The 18533-nt window shown below is 30.7% G+C and overlaps 4 protein-coding genes across 6 annotated transcripts; 2 read left to right on the top strand and 2 right to left on the bottom strand.

Annotated features, from left to right (window-relative positions):
• The first annotated feature begins 471 nt into the window (after window positions 1-471).
• On the top strand, window positions 472-2818 carry LOC106793997 (DNA primase large subunit-like). Its single transcript, XM_014761348.1, has 8 exons — window positions 472-641; window positions 715-1052; window positions 1165-1392; window positions 1469-1606; window positions 1701-2079; window positions 2172-2336; window positions 2415-2678; window positions 2750-2818. Exons 1-7 carry the CDS (start codon window positions 491-493, stop codon window positions 2666-2668), a joined length of 1653 nt encoding a protein of 550 aa, XP_014616834.1. The 5' UTR covers window positions 472-490; the 3' UTR covers window positions 2669-2678; window positions 2750-2818.
• LOC106793998 (L-threonine 3-dehydrogenase, mitochondrial) lies at window positions 1893-5646 on the bottom strand. Of its 3 annotated transcripts, none has more exons than XM_014761350.1 (6): window positions 5305-5646; window positions 4875-5138; window positions 4041-4301; window positions 3312-3578; window positions 2827-3036; window positions 1893-2112 (listed from the first exon to the last, which is right to left on the bottom strand). In XM_014761350.1, the coding sequence occupies exons 1-5, from the start codon at window positions 5438-5440 to the stop codon at window positions 2876-2878; spliced, it is 1089 nt and encodes a 362-aa protein (XP_014616836.1). In that variant the 5' UTR covers window positions 5441-5646; the 3' UTR covers window positions 1893-2112; window positions 2827-2875. The 3 variants fall into 3 exon arrangements, with proteins under 3 accessions (XP_014616836.1, XP_014616835.1, XP_014616838.1); XM_014761352.1 differs by lacking the exon at window positions 1893-2112 and having other exon boundaries at window positions 2851-3036; window positions 3312-3470; window positions 3552-3578; XM_014761349.1 differs by lacking the exon at window positions 1893-2112 and having other exon boundaries at window positions 2814-3036.
• A 3365-nt stretch (window positions 5647-9011) lies between these two features.
• On the top strand, window positions 9012-15451 carry LOC106793996. Its single transcript, XM_014761347.1, has 10 exons — window positions 9012-9220; window positions 9298-10468; window positions 10540-11246; window positions 11677-12001; window positions 12500-12766; window positions 13055-13208; window positions 13286-13492; window positions 13567-14299; window positions 14375-14760; window positions 14869-15451. The coding sequence occupies exons 1-10, from the start codon at window positions 9051-9053 to the stop codon at window positions 15420-15422; spliced, it is 4674 nt and encodes a 1557-aa protein (XP_014616833.1). The 5' UTR covers window positions 9012-9050; the 3' UTR covers window positions 15423-15451.
• A 397-nt stretch (window positions 15452-15848) lies between these two features.
• On the bottom strand, window positions 15849-17892 carry LOC106793999 (26S proteasome non-ATPase regulatory subunit 7). Its single transcript, XM_014761353.1, has 5 exons — window positions 17648-17892; window positions 17420-17512; window positions 17164-17342; window positions 16879-17082; window positions 15849-16788 (listed from the first exon to the last, which is right to left on the bottom strand). Exons 1-5 carry the CDS (start codon window positions 17820-17822, stop codon window positions 16477-16479), a joined length of 963 nt encoding a protein of 320 aa, XP_014616839.1. The 5' UTR covers window positions 17823-17892; the 3' UTR covers window positions 15849-16476.
• Between the last annotated feature and the right edge of the window lie 641 nt (window positions 17893-18533).

Here is an 18533-nt window from a genome sequence, read left to right as displayed (position 1 = left end):
AAAGTCTTTGTAACTATGGAATCATTAACGTTCCCATAGAAACGCTGCTAGCTGTGATAGAGTGCTAGCGCTCAAGTAGTTTGCCAAAGAACGAGCAGTGAGRWTGGCGGCGCCAGTCGTTGCATAGGATAAAGTAGAAATCTGCTTATCGACAGCAGGTCGCTACAAAACTACTGTTACATGTGTGCGGGAAAAAGTGGCGGGAAACTTACAAGACAGTAAAAAGCAATTGTTGTGTGTTTTTATACAAAAAAAAAATAGGTTTCTGTTGAAAAAGTGAAAGAATATATATTATAGAAAGAATATATAAGAATATCTATTTTTATAGACTTAAAGCTATACATGTATATAAATTAATATTAACATTTGGTAAGTACGCCAGTATCTATTTTATATTGATATGTACAATGAAAGGTTAATGATCATTTGTTATCATTAAGAATAATTTAAAATAGGAACATTCAAGCTGCTAAAATTTATAATACAGAAAATGGATTTTGCTTTTAAACATTGTACCATTACAAATGAAATAAAAACTTTAAAGACACTTTATCCACATGATTTGCAAGTATATGATGTTTCACCTAAAGGTGAAATATCTTTAATTGAATTTCAAGAGTTAGCTCTTGATAGATTAAAAGGTATATTTTTTTTATTATTTCTTTAAAGATATTCATTTAATAGATCAATATTTAAATATACGCATCATTTTAGTTCTTCGTATGATTGAAAATATTTCTCTACGAACTGATCTTAAGACAATAGAAGTACGTAGGGATAGTTTAAGAGATAGTTTGAAAAAGGATGGTCTTAAATATTATGCAAATCTAATTTGTGGAACTGGTTGTAAGTCTGATGCAGAATTCGATCTTCAAGCCAGAAAAAAGGATAATATATCGCATCATATTCTGAGACTAGCGTATTGCAAAGACAAAGATCAAGCAAAATGGTTCATGAATCAAGAGGTAGAATTATTCAAAATGAGATTTTCATCTTTGGATAAAGAAGGCGTTGATCAGTTTTTAACTATACATAAGCTCAACTGCAAACACGTACGTTTATTTTTTCAAACATAGTCAATGCTATCAACAGTATAAATATTTTCATATTTATTTATTTATATATACATAATATACTAATAATATGCTAAGGTTTTTTATATAGATATCCTATGAAGAAAAAGAAAAAATTCGAGAAGAGCTTCAAATGTCTACCTTCAAAATTACAAATATAGATACAGTAGATTTTTATAAAATACCATTTCAGAAAGTAATTGATCTTGTTAGAACGCGTAAAGTATATCTTGAAGATGGAATGGCATATGTACCACGAAATGATCTAATTTCATTGTGTATTTCATACTTTAGGCAAAAATTAATCATAGGAATAGAAGTATGACTTTTTCTTAACTTTCCAAATTTTAACATTAATTGTATTAATTATCTTTGTCTATTTCTTGATCATTTAGGCTGCAAAAATAGATCTTTTAAATGCCTCTGACGATGAAAGATTGATAAGTTTTATTAATGCCGTACCTAGCACATTCTCTGGAATGACTCGAGTAGTTTGGTCAACCACAAATACTCCAATTGAAAAACTAGAGCTAGTAAGTAATTGAAAATATATTAACAATGAATATATGTATTAAAATTTTTTTTGGATTTTATTATTTTATTTAATATTTGATTTACTCATTATAGTTATCAATAACATCTTATCCATTATGTATGAGATCTCTTCACGAAGCATTACATGTTAATCACCACTTAAAAAATTCTGGACGTATTCAATATGGTCTATTTCTTAAAGGAATAGGTGTTTCTTTAGAAGATGCACTACAATTTTGGAGGGAAGCATTTTCCCAAAAAATAGATTCAGATAAATTTGAAAAGCAATATGCGTACAGTATCAGGCACATATATGGTAAAGAGGGAAAACAAACAAATTATACACCGCTTGGTTGTAATAAAATTATAAGTAATTCTATTGGTCCTGGAGAATATCATGGTTGCCCATTTAGACATATGGATCAGAATTCGTTAAAGCAAAAATTATCTACTCATGGAATCCTTGATTCAGGTATTATTTATTTACTTATTTATTTATAGAATTCTGAAAAAAAAAAATAAAATATTTAAAGATGTTAAATTAATAAAAGGTTATTAATACAGATATAAAAGATATAGCCGAATTAGCAAAAGAGGGACATTATTCGTTGGCGTGTACAAGACATTTTCAATCATTACATAAGCAATTACCAGAACAACCGATTGCCCACCCAAATGGATACTTTGCAGAAAGTCGTAAAATAGCAAATAAAGCTAACGATACTACAGGTAAAGATTTAATGATCTTTAAAAAATTTCTCATTAAAAATCGTTGAAATAATGGAAATTAATATTTTGATTGTGTAGTCGATAGTACGGATAGTTCAATGCAGTTAACAAATATAAGATCAGAAAGGTTGACAGGTACTCCACGAAGAAGTGAGGCAGGTAGTTTTACACCTTCTAGAGTTAGCGAGCAATTTTCTACACCATCTAGGAGAATAGAAAAGATACAGACAACTCCTTCAAGCAGCATTAAAAAAATGAATCCATTAAATATTGAAAAGTTGTTAAATGATGATGAAATTTCAGAATTAATGGATATAGACTTAGTGGATTAAGTTCATTGAGGTAAGAAGCAATATCTATTTATACTGGAACATATGTAATAATAAGATTATTTATTATATTTTATTTTTCAGATTATATATGATTATTTGTGTCAAGTCTTTTATATGTCATTTGCGTTCAATAAAGAAATAATTATTTTGTTATATACCTTCATTTGTATTTATATAAATTATTCACTTATTTACGGCATACTATTATTATACATAGCTGTTGACTTCCTTTAAACGGTACTTTGGCAAAAAGTGTGTACTAACATCTCGTATCATTGCACTTACAAGTTTGTCTAGATCGTATTTATGTTGCCATCCCCAATCTTTTCGTGCCTCGCTATCGTCAAAAATTTGTGGCCAATTTTCCGCTAAAAATATTACAATTATACATGTATAGATGGTAAAAGAATGAAATGATATTCAGAAAATGTTATTAACCATTTGCATCATTAGCGTATATATGCGCACATTCGCATTGTGAATTATAAATAATGGTCAAATAATTTCTTGAAATATTATTATATTTAGATTTAATGAAAAACAAATTTGGTGGTACATTTTTCATTTTGTCGTATGATGCAAAATAGATTAAAAGGTATTTATACTTAATTTCAATACAGTGATATCCTTAAGTTCTACTAACCGATATGTTGCCGGCTATCTGGTTTATAACTAATTTGCAAATCTGGAACATGTTTGATGATTTCGCTAAAGAGTTCCTCTGGTGTGAAACTCATAGCAGTAACATTATACACTCGCCTTTGTAGCTTTTCATTAGGTGTGTTTAAAAATTGAAAAAGAGCTGAAAGACAATCGTCGATGTACATCATCGGTAATCGAGTGTAGGGTTCTAAATAACACTCGTATCTTTTGTTTAACAGACCTTCGTGGAAAACAGCTACTGCATAATCTGTAAATATATTTATGTATTTTGTAATATGAGAATGAAAATGAATGAATCATTTAATAGAAGTTACAAGCTGATTATTATTTTTATTATCATCATCATTATTTTTCTGAATATTTTTTAATTCTAGTTTTTTTAAGAAATATAAAGATATAAGAAACAGATGTGTGAATAACAATTGTAGAGATAAAGAGATTGTTGTAACCATCGAAGAATTGGTTGCACCATTGCGCATTTATAATCATACCAAAGATCACGCTCTACTTATTCGTAAAAAACGTACTTATTGCGGCTCTTAATGGCAATCATTACAGATCTCTTTATTTTATATGTATCGCATGGAAGAAATTGTCTTTACGGAAGAAAACTACTCCTTGTCGTGTCATTTGTATATGTATTGCATCTATATATCTTATCTATTCTTTTCAAATCATCGTTGAAGTATTGTCATTGTTTTATACGTACCAGTGGTACCGCCTCCAGGTGGATCGCTACTTATTACTCCTGGAAATCTAAGACATCGAAAATCTAAGTTAAATCTGTGATGATAATATTCTCCCAAAAGTTCGGCGTGAACTTTGCTAACACCATAAATGGTGCGAGGTCGTTGAATCGTAATGTTTGGTGTAGGATTTCTTGGTGAATCCGGTCCGAACGCACCAATCGTTGAAGGTATGAAAATCCTTAATTTATATTGCTTGGCTAATTCAATAACATTGTGCATGCCTACAAATAAAATGCAAAGAAATATAATTGTCTGCACCTAAGAAAGACAAACTGATGGAAGGAGGAATATCAAAATCAAGACGGGTATCAAAATGATAATATTTTTATGGTGTATATGCATAATGTATAAAATTGTATTTCATTGAAAAGAGAATAAAACGACGAATATATTTTATTTGAATTTAGAATTGATAAATGTGCGGTATGAAAAGAAAAAAACAAAAATAATCAAATTCGAAGCGGGGCCAATTTACTTTCTCTCGTGGTCTTTCTTTCGTAACCAGAACGATACGATCGTGAACGTAACGACAGATTCGCTAGTTACCACGGCATTTGATTTCACTGAATTACAAGTCGTTAGTAGACGATGAAGATCCGTTTTTGTTTCATTTCTAGAACGTGCATAATAGACTAGATACAAACCAAGCGAGTTAGTGATATATGTATGTATATATATTTCATTGATAAGCTATCATTATAAAATACTTCAAGAAGGAAAATAAATAATTTATTAGAGAAAGAAAATGTCTGAAAAATGTTGAAGGAAAAAATCTAGAAATATTCTTAAACAACCTTCAATATTGACCCTCACTGCCAAAGGAACATTCTGTTCACCCACGGCACTAAGAAGAGCACTAAAATGTATCAGCCAATCGATCCTATAGTCAACGACGATCTTTTGAAGATTTTTAAAATCAAGTATGTCTGCGAAGATGAATGGTCCATTAGCCAAATTCTCCTCCGTCGGCTTAATGATATCCGAAAGAATCACATTATCTTTTCCGTAATTCTTGCGTAGTAACTTGGCACACTCTGTACCTAGTTGTCCAAGGCCACCTGTTAGATATCGTCACTAATGTAAATAAGCAAGATAATTACTCTTCAATTCTTCTATCGATTCAATCAAATCTAATGTCCCGATTGAAGATCTCTCAAAGTTTTTCTCTTTTATAATTTCATAAATCGTAGAGATTGATGATAAATGATCGGTAAATCTTCTTACCTGTTATAAGTATCCTTGGAGAACGTTTTGTATCGCTTATGTTACGAAGAAGATTATTAGATGAAATGATTGAATTTTTCTTCGTTAAACTTTTCAAAATACAACAGGATAATTTTTTCAAGTTTCTAGCAAACATATTATTTTATTGTTTATGTGTAAACTTTTTCTTCTTTCCTTTCTTCACCAACAAAAAATATCTTCTCTTTCAGTTTTGTTGTTCGATATTATCACATGCCAAAATCACGGAACAAATAAGTTACTTGCGACTATTAGAAAAGAACTCTCCTTGTCTCGTTTTACCGATCTCTTCGAATGATCAATCCTTTCTCGTTTCTCTCCTTTCTATTCCAAGTTGATAAATAAGCAAGAAATTCTCGCATAATTATATATCTTATATTCTGCTATATTAAAAACCTGTTGGAAAATATACGCGCTAACTCTTTGTTTTTATTCGTTTGTTCAATAAATATGCATGCGAGGATCATTTTTTGTATTCTTTTTACTTTCTCTCTCTTTCTTACTCCTTCTCGCATAGGTTTGTAATTTTTCTATCCTCTATTGTGTTATGTTAGGATTTTACACAAGAAATTTATTTACAACGCGAGATTTTATTTAGTAAGGGTATATTCAAATTTGCATCTGTAGACCAGTAATGACAGCTCGAGATTCACTTTGAGCATCTAATATAAGATTCTTAATAAAGATTCAAATGTTTATTATAAACAATTTTAGTTCTTCTTCCACTTTGATCATCTTATTCATCAAAATTGACCATCAAAATTGACCATCAAAATTGACCATCAAGTCTCCTAAGTACTGCACCTATTAAGAAGTCATATAAAACATATTATGTTCTTCTCGATAACATGCAGTTTCGATTATTGCATTGCATTGATGATTCGATCATCATTTTGATCATTTATTCTCGAATATCCGTTATTAATGTGACGATAGGGCATATCAACGGATAATAAGATGTGTACGTTTTTCAGCGATACGAAAATTATACCTTTTTATGCTATTCTGATGATAGGGCCTATAAACGGACAATAAGATGTGTATGTTTTTCAGCGATTAGATACGAAGATTATAACTTTGCATTGACGCAAATCGTCATATTATATAAATATTAGTTATATATTTTATATCTATCCATTTACAAATGATCATATCAAGATCATTGATCTATTATAAATCAATTTTACATATCTTTATGTATAAATTGCACAAGTTTTTAAACAACAACGATAGAATAATCGTTTGAAAACAGTAATATTATTATATTTACGTAATATTAATTTTTTGTTCGTTGTTCACTTAAGGTCAGTATGCATGTATTATGCGTTTTTTTCTATGTTTAAACTTTTCTAAGGCATTACATGCAAACAACGAATAGTTTCATCTCATCAAACGAGATCGTATTGATTAAAAACCAGTTATTGATAAATTTTTTGCACGCTAATAAAAAGTATCGAATGTAAATGGAGATGTTTATCGAATTTAATGTAAGTTAAAAGGAAACAATTCATTAAATCTAAGGTATCGATAACAGGATTGTTATTGAAACACAAATCGAACAAATTTATTTGAAATATCTATAAGATGTACTTCACTGTCAATAGTAATAAATTTGACTGATTATTCGATCAAATTTTCAAAATTGAAACGTGCTTTTATTTAATAGTAACGAATACGTTTCTGTGCAATATTAATATAGATGATCGAATTGTCAAAAAATGTCTGTTCAAATTTTGTTGATAGTCAATATTTGCATTGTGAAAAAAAGAACTTTGTATTAACATACTCGTCGCACGTTCATTTTTATGTATCTAGAAATATCTTTTCTATGTCATCAGCAATCTTATATTGGTATCTTAGCGATTGTGTGCGTGTTTGTGTGTAACTTAATTTTAAATAGTACCGTATTGTTTCGAAAAAATATATAATTAAATTTAAACACACATGTTGGATATTTTTGAAATGATCAATAGAAAATATGAAATATTTCAATTAGAGAAAACGGATCAACGCATTGACGGAGAGATCCGTGAAAAAAGGGGAGAATTTCCTGGAAGCGTTCCTTCACGGTATCTGGACACGTACTTCGCAATACTCTTGTATCTCGACTACCTTCACCCACGCGTCTCAGTCATCGTTCTTCCCTCGAACTCGCTTTTACCGGCTCGGTCTATCTTTTTTTCTGTCTTATGCATAAAAAATTAGAAAAAAAAGACAGATTCTTCGATCAAAACGCTAAGTAAACTTTTACTAAACTTTTACTATTTTTTAGCAACGTTTAGTAATATTTTTCAAAAGAAATATTAAGTGTTTATTTTGGGGGAAAACAACAAACGGAATTATTGTTGTTACTTTACATATTTATAACAAGGATACGTGACACACAACTGTTTCGGCAAATCTTGCCGAAACAAAAGGTACTTATAAAAATTACTTTGCTTTGTTTTTCCTACAGAAAAAAAAAAACAAAAAAAGAACAAAACGTTCGTTTCATTAAATTTAAATATATATCTACAATTAGGTATAATCATTAATTACCAACAACGCACGCTTTCCTTTTATCAGTTAATCACGATAAATTGAAAAGAAAATTTATCTGGCAAAGGATATACACAAGGGAGAGTGATAATGAGGGAGATAGAAAGAGAAATAAAAGCTATGAATTGTTGAAGAGGAATAAAGATAGCACAGGAAGAAGAAGAAGAAGAAGAAGAAAAAGGAGAAGAAATCACTTTCCCTCGTAATCTTGATCGTTCGATCGAGATTATGCGCTATTACAATGAGGGTTTTCGATTGTTTTCATGATTAATGGAATCAGAATTATTATTACCCCCTCCCTTATTTGGGTGGGGTGCGTATCGTACGTGTGTACAAAAAATTGGAAAGAAAATGAAATAAAAGTTAAATTATTTGAGATCGTTTAAATAGACGTGTCATCGCGTTTAAAAATTGTTTCATTATTTTCTATAATAGAATACAATTTATTAGAAAACTTGGTTAATGAAACAAATGCTTCTCTCTTCTCGTGAAATCGAATGTTAATTTTCTTGAATGACTTATCAAACACTATTCCATCTACAGTATTCACGTTTGACCGATTTTTCAGGCCGACCGATTGTGTTGTTATAAAATCTATGTATTATACTTACATACATACGTACACGTGTACATCTATAAACAATACACGTTGGATATGAACGTGTAAGAATTGTTAAAGATATTTCATGATCCGTCATTGAAAAAGTTTTATCCCCAAAATTGCATTTGTTCTGAGCCGATAAAAAAAATGTTTGTAAGGATAAAAAATATTTATTGTTCATAATGATTTGAAGATTTGTTAAATTTCGTGATTCGTGCAAAGCGGTTTACGCCTTCGTAAAAAAGAACTCTCGCGTGCGACAGCAATTATTACGGATAATGATTGTCCTAGCGGTCTTTTAGGCTTTGCGCTTACGGTACGGAGCATCAATTTAGTTGTTTGTAACCGTAACGTATATAAGATCTCTCTTACAATATATATATATATATATATGCATATGTGTATGTACGCATCTCTCTAAAAAGGTCTACATCATCAATAATAATGTTTCTCAATCGTAATTTATTATTTACTATTATTATTATACATTAATATAAGCGCGCGACACATTATTGTTTGTTTGTTCCTTCCAGAAAATGCAGGACAAGACGGATATTTAACGTCGTAAACTGTGGTGTATAAGCCAGAAATGATTAGACCATTAAAATTGATTAAAAGTGCCTTCATAGTTGGCTGGTATTTGATATTATACTCGGTTTTTGATATCAATGGTCAGATTGCATCGGAGTACGGATGTCCGCCGCAAGAAAGAATTCTCCCTTGCAGATGTTCAACTCGCGACACGGAAATCCAAATATGGTATAATAAAGGAAACAATCAAAGAAACATTTGGTTTATTTATATTAATAATGATTATTTTGTTTTTCCATTGAAAGGTGCAGTCATAGCGAATTAGCAAAAGTACTGGAAGGATTAAAAGCAATTAGCCATTATGTGGATCGTCCGATAGACGAGCTGATTCTTGAGAATAATAATTTACCTAGCCTCCCGGGAAAAGCATTCGCTACTTTAAAAGTTTTACGTTTAATGTTACGAAATAATAGATTAGAAAGAGTGTCGTCTGGTTGGTTGGAAGGTTTACACGATTCCTTGTTAGAAATCTTCATCGTGGAATCTGATTTACGTTCGTTACCTATCGACAGTCTTGAAAATCTTCAAGGTCTCGAAGCCATAACTCTGCAAAGTCGAGTTATGAAAAGATTACCGAAATTTTCTGGGCTTTCAAAATTGAGATATCTTCAAATAAATTCACCCGCTTTATTGGAATTAGCGCCAAGGAATTTTAAAGAACTTCCGAATCTCGAAGAGTTACATGCTTTCGGTAGTTCTCGTCTAGTTCGATTGGAAGCTGGTCTCTTCCGTGATTTGCCACGTTTGGAATTGATCAATATAACGGATTGTGGTATTCATTGGATTCATCCTCGTACTATGATCAATCTTCCAGAATTGAAAGAAATATCTTTAGTCGGTAATGATATTGCTGACGCTGGAATGGTCGGTCGAGCTTGCATGGATCTTCCATTACTTTCGGTGATACGACTCGATCGAAATCATATTAATAGGCTTGCGGAAGGTTCCTTCGTCGATCTCCCTGTATTAAATCGTCTTTATTTGTCGCGCAATCTAATAACTGAAATTTTTGCCGGATCATTTCGTCATTTACCGAAATTGAAAACTATCGATCTTAATCACAATCTGATACATCGTATACATCCGGAATTTGTTCCTCGGAGATCTCCTAATGGATTGGAAGAAGTGTGGCTTATCAATAACGATCTCAGTCACATTGCCGAAATACGATCGGTTTTGGAAGCTTTGCCGAGATTAAAATTTCTCGATGTAAGTTACAATCAATTGGAAGAAATTCCATACGGTGCATTGAGAGGTCATCTTACTTTGGAAAGATTTCATTTGGATCACAATCGATTAGGATTCTTGCAAAGGGAAACGTTTACTTCTATGCCAGCTCTACGGGAACTTCGTCTTAGAAATAATTCATTGTCAAATTTATTGGAAGCCCCATTTTGGAATTTGCCGGCACTCAAAGTAAGATTCTTTTTCAAAATATCAATCATTTATGTTTAACATTTTATCGATATATGATATGTCATTTTCAGGGATTGGATCTTTCGGAAAATTATTTTCGACACATAGAGCCACGTCTTTTAGCGAATTTACCTAATTTAAGACATTTGGATCTAAGCGGTAATTCTATAGGGTTGATAGAACCAGAATCTTTCCGAAATACACCTGCCCTGGAACACGTGAACGTTTCTGGAAACGCTTTATCCATACTGCATCCTCTAACTTTCAGACACTTGACTAATTTATATGAACTCGATGTTGGTTGGAACCGAATGTTAGAAATTGTCCCGGGTTTGCCAAGAAACATAGAACACCTTCATATGCCTATGAATCGAATCGTTGCATTGCCATCTATCGCATCTCAAGATCTTGCACTTCCGGTTTTAAGAAAATTGGATCTCAGTGCCAACGGAATCGAAAGAATACCACCTGGTGCTCTCAATGAATTGGCCAATCTTCGTAAATTGATTTTGGGATACAATGCACTTAGAGTCATAGAAGATGGTACCTTCGATGGTTTATCCAAATTAGAACAATTGGATTTAAGGTACAACCGATTGGTTACGTTACACGGTAGAAGTTTTAGATCGCTAAGATCTTTAATGGATTTAAATATTCGTGGAAATCGTTTGGAAATTCTTAGACCGGATATCTTTCAAGAGAACACCAGGCTGCAAAGGCTTGATTTTAGTAGAAATAATCTTGCACAAATTCCTCATTCCACATTCGTAAATACAAGGTAAGAAAATAATACACAATTATTTGATGAATCGTATTACTGTCTACAATGAATTTTGTATATCAATCGTTAAATTAAAAAATATTGTGTAATAGACGATCAATTGGTAGCAGAGTGATAGTTCGACGAGAGAGCGGTTTCACTCACGTTTACTTCGTTACGTCATTAGAAAATTGATCCGTAGAAAGCTCTTCGCGTACTTACTTCACGTATTTTCTATTTTATATACATATTTCCATAAAATGAAAGATTACTGTATACTACACAAAGTCTAGCTGTGCTAATTATATTAAGTAGTTTTCTAATCTGAAATATTGATTTTATTTATACATACTTTTTTATACCTAAAAATATATATCTAGGATTTTATGAAAAGTTAGTGGAAGCATTCGATATAAAGAATAATACGTAATCACCATGATAATTACAGGGACCTTCGGGAATTGTACGCGTCGCACAACACTTTGACCGAGTTACCCGGATCGTTGCACGGTTTAATGGCTCTCGAAATCCTCGACTTGAGCTTCAACAAACTGAACATCCTGTCACCGGAAACACTGAGCAGTCTGTCGTCTTTACTTGAACTAAGACTGGTTAGAAATCGAATAAGGGAATTACGAGAGGGTGCTTTTGATGGTTTACCAAGATTATCTATAATCGATCTCGAAAATAATGATCTTAGGGTGATCGAAAAGAATGCGATTAGAAGATTGGCTGAATTACAAGCTATAAGACTTGGAAAAAATCGTATACAGGTATTGTATATTCCAAGAATTATATATTAATAGAAAATATTTATATAATCAATATACAGGCTAGAACATATCAATCGGAATATATTTAAATATCTTTGTTATTTTGGGTTTTATGGAAAACATTTTGAAGACAAACTTAAATTACTTTAAGGGGCATATCATTTTTTTTTTTATAAGAATCGTGTTTTTTAATGCATTAGTAGATATCAAGATTTCTAATAAAAAAGTATTAATCCATGTAGAAAAGTATTTATTTAAAAAATATTTTAATTTCGATACTACTAAGAGAAACCATTTACACATTTAATAAATTACTGTAATAGTGGTATTAAGACAGCGATGATTTCTTAGCGATATTTAAATTATAAAACTCTTATGTTAAACTAAGAATATAACGGAGATAATTAGAAGTTTCAATTGAAATTCTCTTCCCTGTATACACATAAAGAAGAGATATAATAATTAAATAACCATAAATATTCATAAATTTGTTGTTAGACAATTCCAGGGGGTGCATTCTCCGAATTACCCTTACTTCAAAGTGCAGAACTTCAAGAAAATCATATTTTAGAAATCGACAGTAAGGCTTTCATCAGCGTGCCTCATCTTCTCTTTCTAAATTTGAGTAATAATCATTTGCCGAGTTTGGAATACGCTGGTTTAGAAAGTCTTCAATCATTAGAAGTTCTAGATCTAAGTAATAATCGTTTGGCTCGAGTATCCAGCGACAGCTTGGCTGCGATGGAATGGCTAGTCGAATTAAAAGTGAGAATAAAAGTTAATATCTATCTTTAACGAACCTTTTCGAGAAAGGCTGGAGACTATTTTGTTAATACCATCAAGCGGGGAATAGTTACTTTCTCGCGAACAGTGAAATCTCTCCTTGAAGCGTGGAATAACTCAGCAATTGCTCCGTTGCGTCCTGTGAAACTAATTATTCGTTTCTACTTGTATACACGTTCCCTTTATCTTTTACTTTTTCCTTTTGCTTTATTTTTCTTTCTGTTTGTTTTTTTGGTTTTTTAATTCCTTTACTTTTACTTTTCTCTTTAGATGGATAACAATAGAATTTGCGCAATACAGGGTTCACCTTTCGACAAAATGCCAAGATTACGTGTCCTCAGTTTGAGAAGCAATCGAATGGCATCCGTTTCGGAAAATGCATTTAAAAGATTAAGATCCAATATTGCTATTTTGGATATCGATGGTAACAAATATTTCAATATTAACATGTGAATATAAATTCGAATCGATGATTAAATTATTGAACAAAATATATTATAGGAAATCCTTTATCATGTTCTTGCGGTATGTTATGGTTGAGGGGATGGTTACAACAAGCATCGTCGGAAGGTCCGAGATGTGCTGATGGGTCTCTCTTTAAAGAAATCAGATTGTCTCGTCAAGATTGTCAACATGAAAGACTAATTGTTCCTCCTGTTAATCCTGGTTGCGAAGCTGAAATAGTTAATAACGTTACTCCTGCTTTAGGTTAGTAAATAAAATCGAATATAATTATCAGAATTGTATTTACAAATCACCATATTTTAATGAATTTTTGGTAGGACTGAACGGAGCTACAGAAACGGTATCACTCTGGATGAATTTAGAAAGCTCGACCACGAGACCATCCGTTTCTCATCAAAATGATTATTACGAATATTTAAATGATCATTCGAACGTGTCTACTTCCCTTCCAATAGTATCAACCGAAGCTACAATTTTTCAATCAGTTAAAATTATACAAAATTCTGAAACTATGAAATATTTAAATACGAAGAATGCAACAAATCAAGTAAAAAAAAATTCCTCTACAATACCACCTTCGCCGAGTAGTTCAGGGTTTACTTTCTTTGGTGTTCCTTTGCCTAATTTGAATTTGAATTTTTGGGGTAATACTGGTAGAAAAGTAGAAAGGAAAGAAACATCAGGAGGTAGACCTGGTAGAGGACGTTACAGAGTATTTCCACCAACCGAGCCAGAAATTCATAGGGGTGGTTTTATACCTTTACCACGAGGACAAGGTGGTTTCGTTCCTATGATTGACTTGCCTCATTTTATTTACGATCAAAGACAAATAAGGAATGATACTCCGAAAGACAATCTAGATCAGGGTACTAATTATATTCGCATACAAGAAGAACGTAATTTGAAACATTCGAATGATACCATATCTAAATTAGAAAACAATGTTTCAAAAACTAACAAGTCTCTAACAGGCTCAAAAAGTAAAGATGAACTTTTTATCTCAAATATTGTTGGCTCTTCGAGATTTTCTAACAATTTAACTGAAAATGAGTATGTTATTATAACAATTTGATGTCACACATTCGAATGGAGGTATATGATTAGAATATTTGTTTTTTTTTTTAGGCCATATTCTTCATTGAATTTGACGAAAAGTATTAAATCGTCGCTACTTTCTAACGAAACGTTACGAAAAAGAAATGAAACATTTGTTCCAACAGAACTCGATCGAGGTAATAAATTAATAATGAATATGAAAGAACGTAAAATGATTAATGATTCACGAATGGAAATTGCAAGTAAAATTGTCTGGACGACACCAAGAACTGATTTTGCGAAAATGACATTTCCATCTAATAAAGCAATAGTAACAACAATTAATAATAATCATGAAAATTTAAATGATTTTCAAAGGATAAAAGATAAAAATATCTTTCGGAACACTGAGACGATGGAAACTCAGAAAATGGAAACGACTATGACAATGATTAATCCACAAAATGAAGCTACTGGTAAGATTTATCGAAACTACACACATTTAATTATTTTTTTTAATGTATATAACTCTTTTCTTATCATCATTTCAATAAAATATGGAAAGAAATTGTTCATTTTTATAGATAATATTCGTATAGTTACAACGTACTATCCATCTACTTCTTCTTCTACAACAACAATGGTGACGACTATGACAGCCAAGACTACAACGACAAATAAATTGAAAGATAAAATTATTGGAACTTCACAAACAAGTCGTAAGACAGAAGCATCAGCTTTGTCAACTTTTCTGGCACCAGGTGGTCAAATTTCTTCTTCCATATCAACAACTGGCTTACGTACTTTAGGTAGGCCAACGATAACAAAAGTACCATCTCCATATTTAGCTGAAACTACCGACCATAGTCGAAACCAGGATAAAGAAAATCCTATAGCTGGTGCTGTTCAAAGAAATATTGAAAATTTGGAATATACATTTTCAAACAACAAAGAAACGACTACCGTACATGATAATGTTAAAATAATCGAAGATAATCGTTTTAATTGGTACTTCCAACATTACAATGATACCAATTTAGAACCATTTATTGGAACGGTTTATAGCAATAGCATTAAAGTGAGTACTTGTCGATCTTTGTTATTATTTCAATTATGTTTTATATATATATATATATAATCTAATTTGAAGTACTAAATCTATTTTTTCTTGAGCATCATAATTACAAATGTAAAAATATAGAAAAATTTTATTGAATAAAGTTGTATTTAATTATTTTTGTTTGTCTTTACTTTAAATAATCATAATTTGTTCATACAATACAAATTTAGCGAAGTTCTTGGTGTAGAATTATGTTAAGTGTAGAAGTATGAAACCGGAATTTCATAGTAATTCATATATTGGGATATATTTTATAAAATTTATAATAAAAAATAAAAAATAAAAAAATAATGTATATCTTTTAAGAGTGTATGTCGAGTTTCAAATCACAACAATTCTAAAGAAGTTTTCACTTCAAAAATAACAAATAAACGACTGTATATTGAACAATAATAATATGTCATTGCATACGTAGGATTTTTCTTTGTTTTTTGTGTGTATTTGTTTAAAAATGTTTTTTTATTTAGACTCTACAATATTTTAAGTAAAAAATTGCATTTCCTACAAAATACAGTGTGTCTCTATGATGTTTATAAAGTATTTATAACCATTTGATAAATCCATTTCAGATAATTTCATAGAAAAATTCTATTTTAGTATAATCACATAATTCGTAATATCCGATTATCTTATATTACTAGTTTTCAACTGGAACAAAACAACATGTAATTATGTATCAATGAATTATGTGTCAACTACAATTATTCTTCATTTTCACATTTTTCATAGACCATTTCATTTCATACATCGTCATCTAGTACATTGAAAACTGTAATAACAACAACGTACATGTGACATTTACAAGAGAACCTATATATTTAAATTGGATATAATTAGTAAGTGATTATGATGATTTTGAAAGCGTGAAAATGGGTAACTTCGTCGTTCTGTATTAATTTAATAATTAATCTCTGTTGATATTTTTGTTGCAGAATACAAATTCATTATGTATATATTATAAACAAGCATCGCTATTTACATATGCGAAGCTAATTATTATTCTAAACTTAGACGGTTCTAATTTTTTAATTCACAAATTAAATTTTTTATCGAGGTGTGCAATATTTCTCATTCATTGACTTTTAGATTTTCCTTTTTCTTTTTCATCTTTTTTGTCTTCCTCTTTTTTCTCATCTTTCTTGGCATCTTTCTTGTCCATTTCTTTCTTCTCGGCATCACGATTAGTTAATTTATTGTTGATTAAGTTGTGAAGAGCCACTATGGATCTTACCAGTGCTGCTAAATATACTACCAACATTTGATCATTTGTTTTAACATATAATGAATCAACAAAACTACTCTGTGTCATGTCTGGTAGTAAATTAAATATATCTTGAAGTTGATAAACAATTTGATGATTTATTGGTAATTTACCATTACCAACCTAGGAGAAAAACAAAAGGTTTATATATTTTTTTGTTAATTGTAAATTGAGAAAGAGTAAGATTAACGTGTGCACAAAAATTCGATTTACTTGTATTAAATAATCTCTTATTTCTCTTATTTGCTCATGAAGACCTTTCAACCCGAGAAGTTGATTTGTAATACGTTGACTAAGTGTTCCAACTGTTGTATCCTTAATGTCACGTAATAAATGCTCAACTCCGACCTCTTCAGCTTCTTCTGCACCAATTTCACTAGGTATGTGCTCAAATGTTTTAGACGTTGGCGAACCATCCTATTAAAGCAACAATAAATATTGAGATAACAATTTATTTCAAAATTGTTGCATTGTCATATTATATATAAATAAGCTTACATCGTGTACTTCCTCTATTGCTTGATATGCCTCAGTAGGAAGACCTAAATCTTTTGGTTTAGCATCTATAATAACTAATACAGAATTTGGGCAATATCTTCTGATCAATTCATTGATGGCAACATCATTTTGATGTAGTTTAGGTCCTGTGTGATACCAACCTACTACTTTCTCTCGAGCTAGAGAGAAATATATGTTTTTTATAATTATTGGAAACAATTTATTACAATATAAAAACTATCATATCATCTATTACCATTGACTTTTTTGAACATTCCATACATATTTTCAAGATAATCATGGTCAAGGAACCACACGCTCTTATCCTTGTCATCTTCATCAAAGGGTACTGAAAAAAATATTAAAACTTTATTGATTATTTATATCTTTTTCCCCATCTATATTCTGTCATAATAAAAGTTTAATAGCATGAACGGAAGCTGCGAAATCTGAATGTATATTTATAGCAATATAAAACCCTAACCTGCAAAACTATTTGACACATCTAAGACACCTTTGGCTCTCCAGCAACCAAGAAGTACACCAACTACTCTTTTTTGATTTCCAATTTTTCCCATACGATTAAAATGATCCACCACACTCAATAAAACTAAAGGATGGACCACTACTTTCGTAGTAACAACTTCTTGACTCGGCATTTTTTAGCTGTCTCTTCAATAACGCCTCTAACCTAAATGATGATGACAAATTGCAATTATTGATGATCACTAACCACAACTGTTAACAACCTTATAATAAAATCTACCTAGATGGCGTATTAGTAGTTCTAAAAGCTGCACTACAATTTAAAGCGGCAAAATCAAATTTTCTATACAATATGTTTAAAATTATTGGATATTAGTTCAAATTATCTATTCTATTCTTTATCAATTGTTATCTAATCCATTTTTCTCTATATGTTTAAATAGTTTAACTATTATAACAATAAAATATTATAAATATAGTATTCAATAAACAATTACAATATTGTGATCACACATTGGTTATTACACACATATATTATTCATATGAACCAATGATATTAATAAGACAGTAGCGTCATAATTTTAACTCGATTACTCTAATAATATGTTAAAAGAATATTTTTCTCGTTTGAATATTCAGATTAATTCTAAGAAAATTAAACTGTTGTTCATCATATATTTGATTACAATAGTATATTAAGCAATTGCAACTTAAGCTATAATTACTTTGAAAAAAGATAGAAATTAAATTCCCAATACGCTAAAAAAAACATTTAATGATATTTCTTCACCTTTTTTTATCTGTGGCCAATAACTCCTCAGGTCGATATATATATATATATATAGAGAATATAAATAATAATAATAATAAAAACAACAACAATA

The sequence above is a fragment of the Polistes canadensis genome, unplaced genomic scaffold, assembly GCF_001313835.1.
Source record: "Polistes canadensis isolate GaletaPanama2010 unplaced genomic scaffold, ASM131383v1 scaffold_21, whole genome shotgun sequence".
NCBI classification, from domain to species: domain Eukaryota; kingdom Metazoa; phylum Arthropoda; class Insecta; order Hymenoptera; family Vespidae; genus Polistes; species Polistes canadensis.
This window is presented reverse-complemented; position numbering and strand designations above follow the sequence as displayed.

What these genes read in the sequence shown, in the direction of transcription:
- LOC106793997 (XM_014761348.1), top strand. Translation starts at nt 491, where the DNA reads ATGGATTTTGCTTTTAAACATTGTACCATTACAAATGAAATAAAAACT. An exon ending in AGCTCTTGATAGATTAAAAG is followed by an intron (nt 642 to 714) that starts GTATATTTTTTT and finishes GCATCATTTTAG; the next exon opens with TTCTTCGTATGATTGAAAAT. An exon ending in AATTAATCATAGGAATAGAA is followed by an intron (nt 1,393 to 1,468) that starts GTATGACTTTTT and finishes TTGATCATTTAG; the next exon opens with GCTGCAAAAATAGATCTTTT.
- LOC106793999 (XM_014761353.1), bottom strand. Translation starts at nt 17,822, where the DNA reads ATGCCGAGTCAAGAAGTTGTTACTACGAAAGTAGTGGTCCATCCTTTA. An exon ending in AATGTTCAAAAAAGTCAATG is followed by an intron (nt 17,343 to 17,419) that starts GTAATAGATGAT and finishes ATTTCTCTCTAG; the next exon opens with CTCGAGAGAAAGTAGTAGGT. An exon ending in TAAGAGATTATTTAATACAA is followed by an intron (nt 16,789 to 16,878) that starts GTAAATCGAATT and finishes TTTTTCTCCTAG; the next exon opens with GTTGGTAATGGTAAATTACC.
- LOC106793996 (XM_014761347.1), top strand. Translation starts at nt 9,051, where the DNA reads ATGATTAGACCATTAAAATTGATTAAAAGTGCCTTCATAGTTGGCTGG. An exon ending in AATGGCTAGTCGAATTAAAA is followed by an intron (nt 12,767 to 13,054) that starts GTGAGAATAAAA and finishes TTTTCTCTTTAG; the next exon opens with ATGGATAACAATAGAATTTG. An exon ending in AACAATTTAACTGAAAATGA is followed by an intron (nt 14,300 to 14,374) that starts GTATGTTATTAT and finishes TTTTTTTTTTAG; the next exon opens with GCCATATTCTTCATTGAATT.
- LOC106793998 (XM_014761350.1), bottom strand. Translation starts at nt 5,440, where the DNA reads ATGTTTGCTAGAAACTTGAAAAAATTATCCTGTTGTATTTTGAAAAGT. An exon ending in AGTGAGGGTCAATATTGAAG is followed by an intron (nt 4,302 to 4,874) that starts GTTGTTTAAGAA and finishes TTTTATTTGTAG; the next exon opens with GCATGCACAATGTTATTGAA. An exon ending in AGATAGCCGGCAACATATCG is followed by an intron (nt 3,037 to 3,311) that starts GTTAGTAGAACT and finishes TAATATTTTTAG; the next exon opens with CGGAAAATTGGCCACAAATT.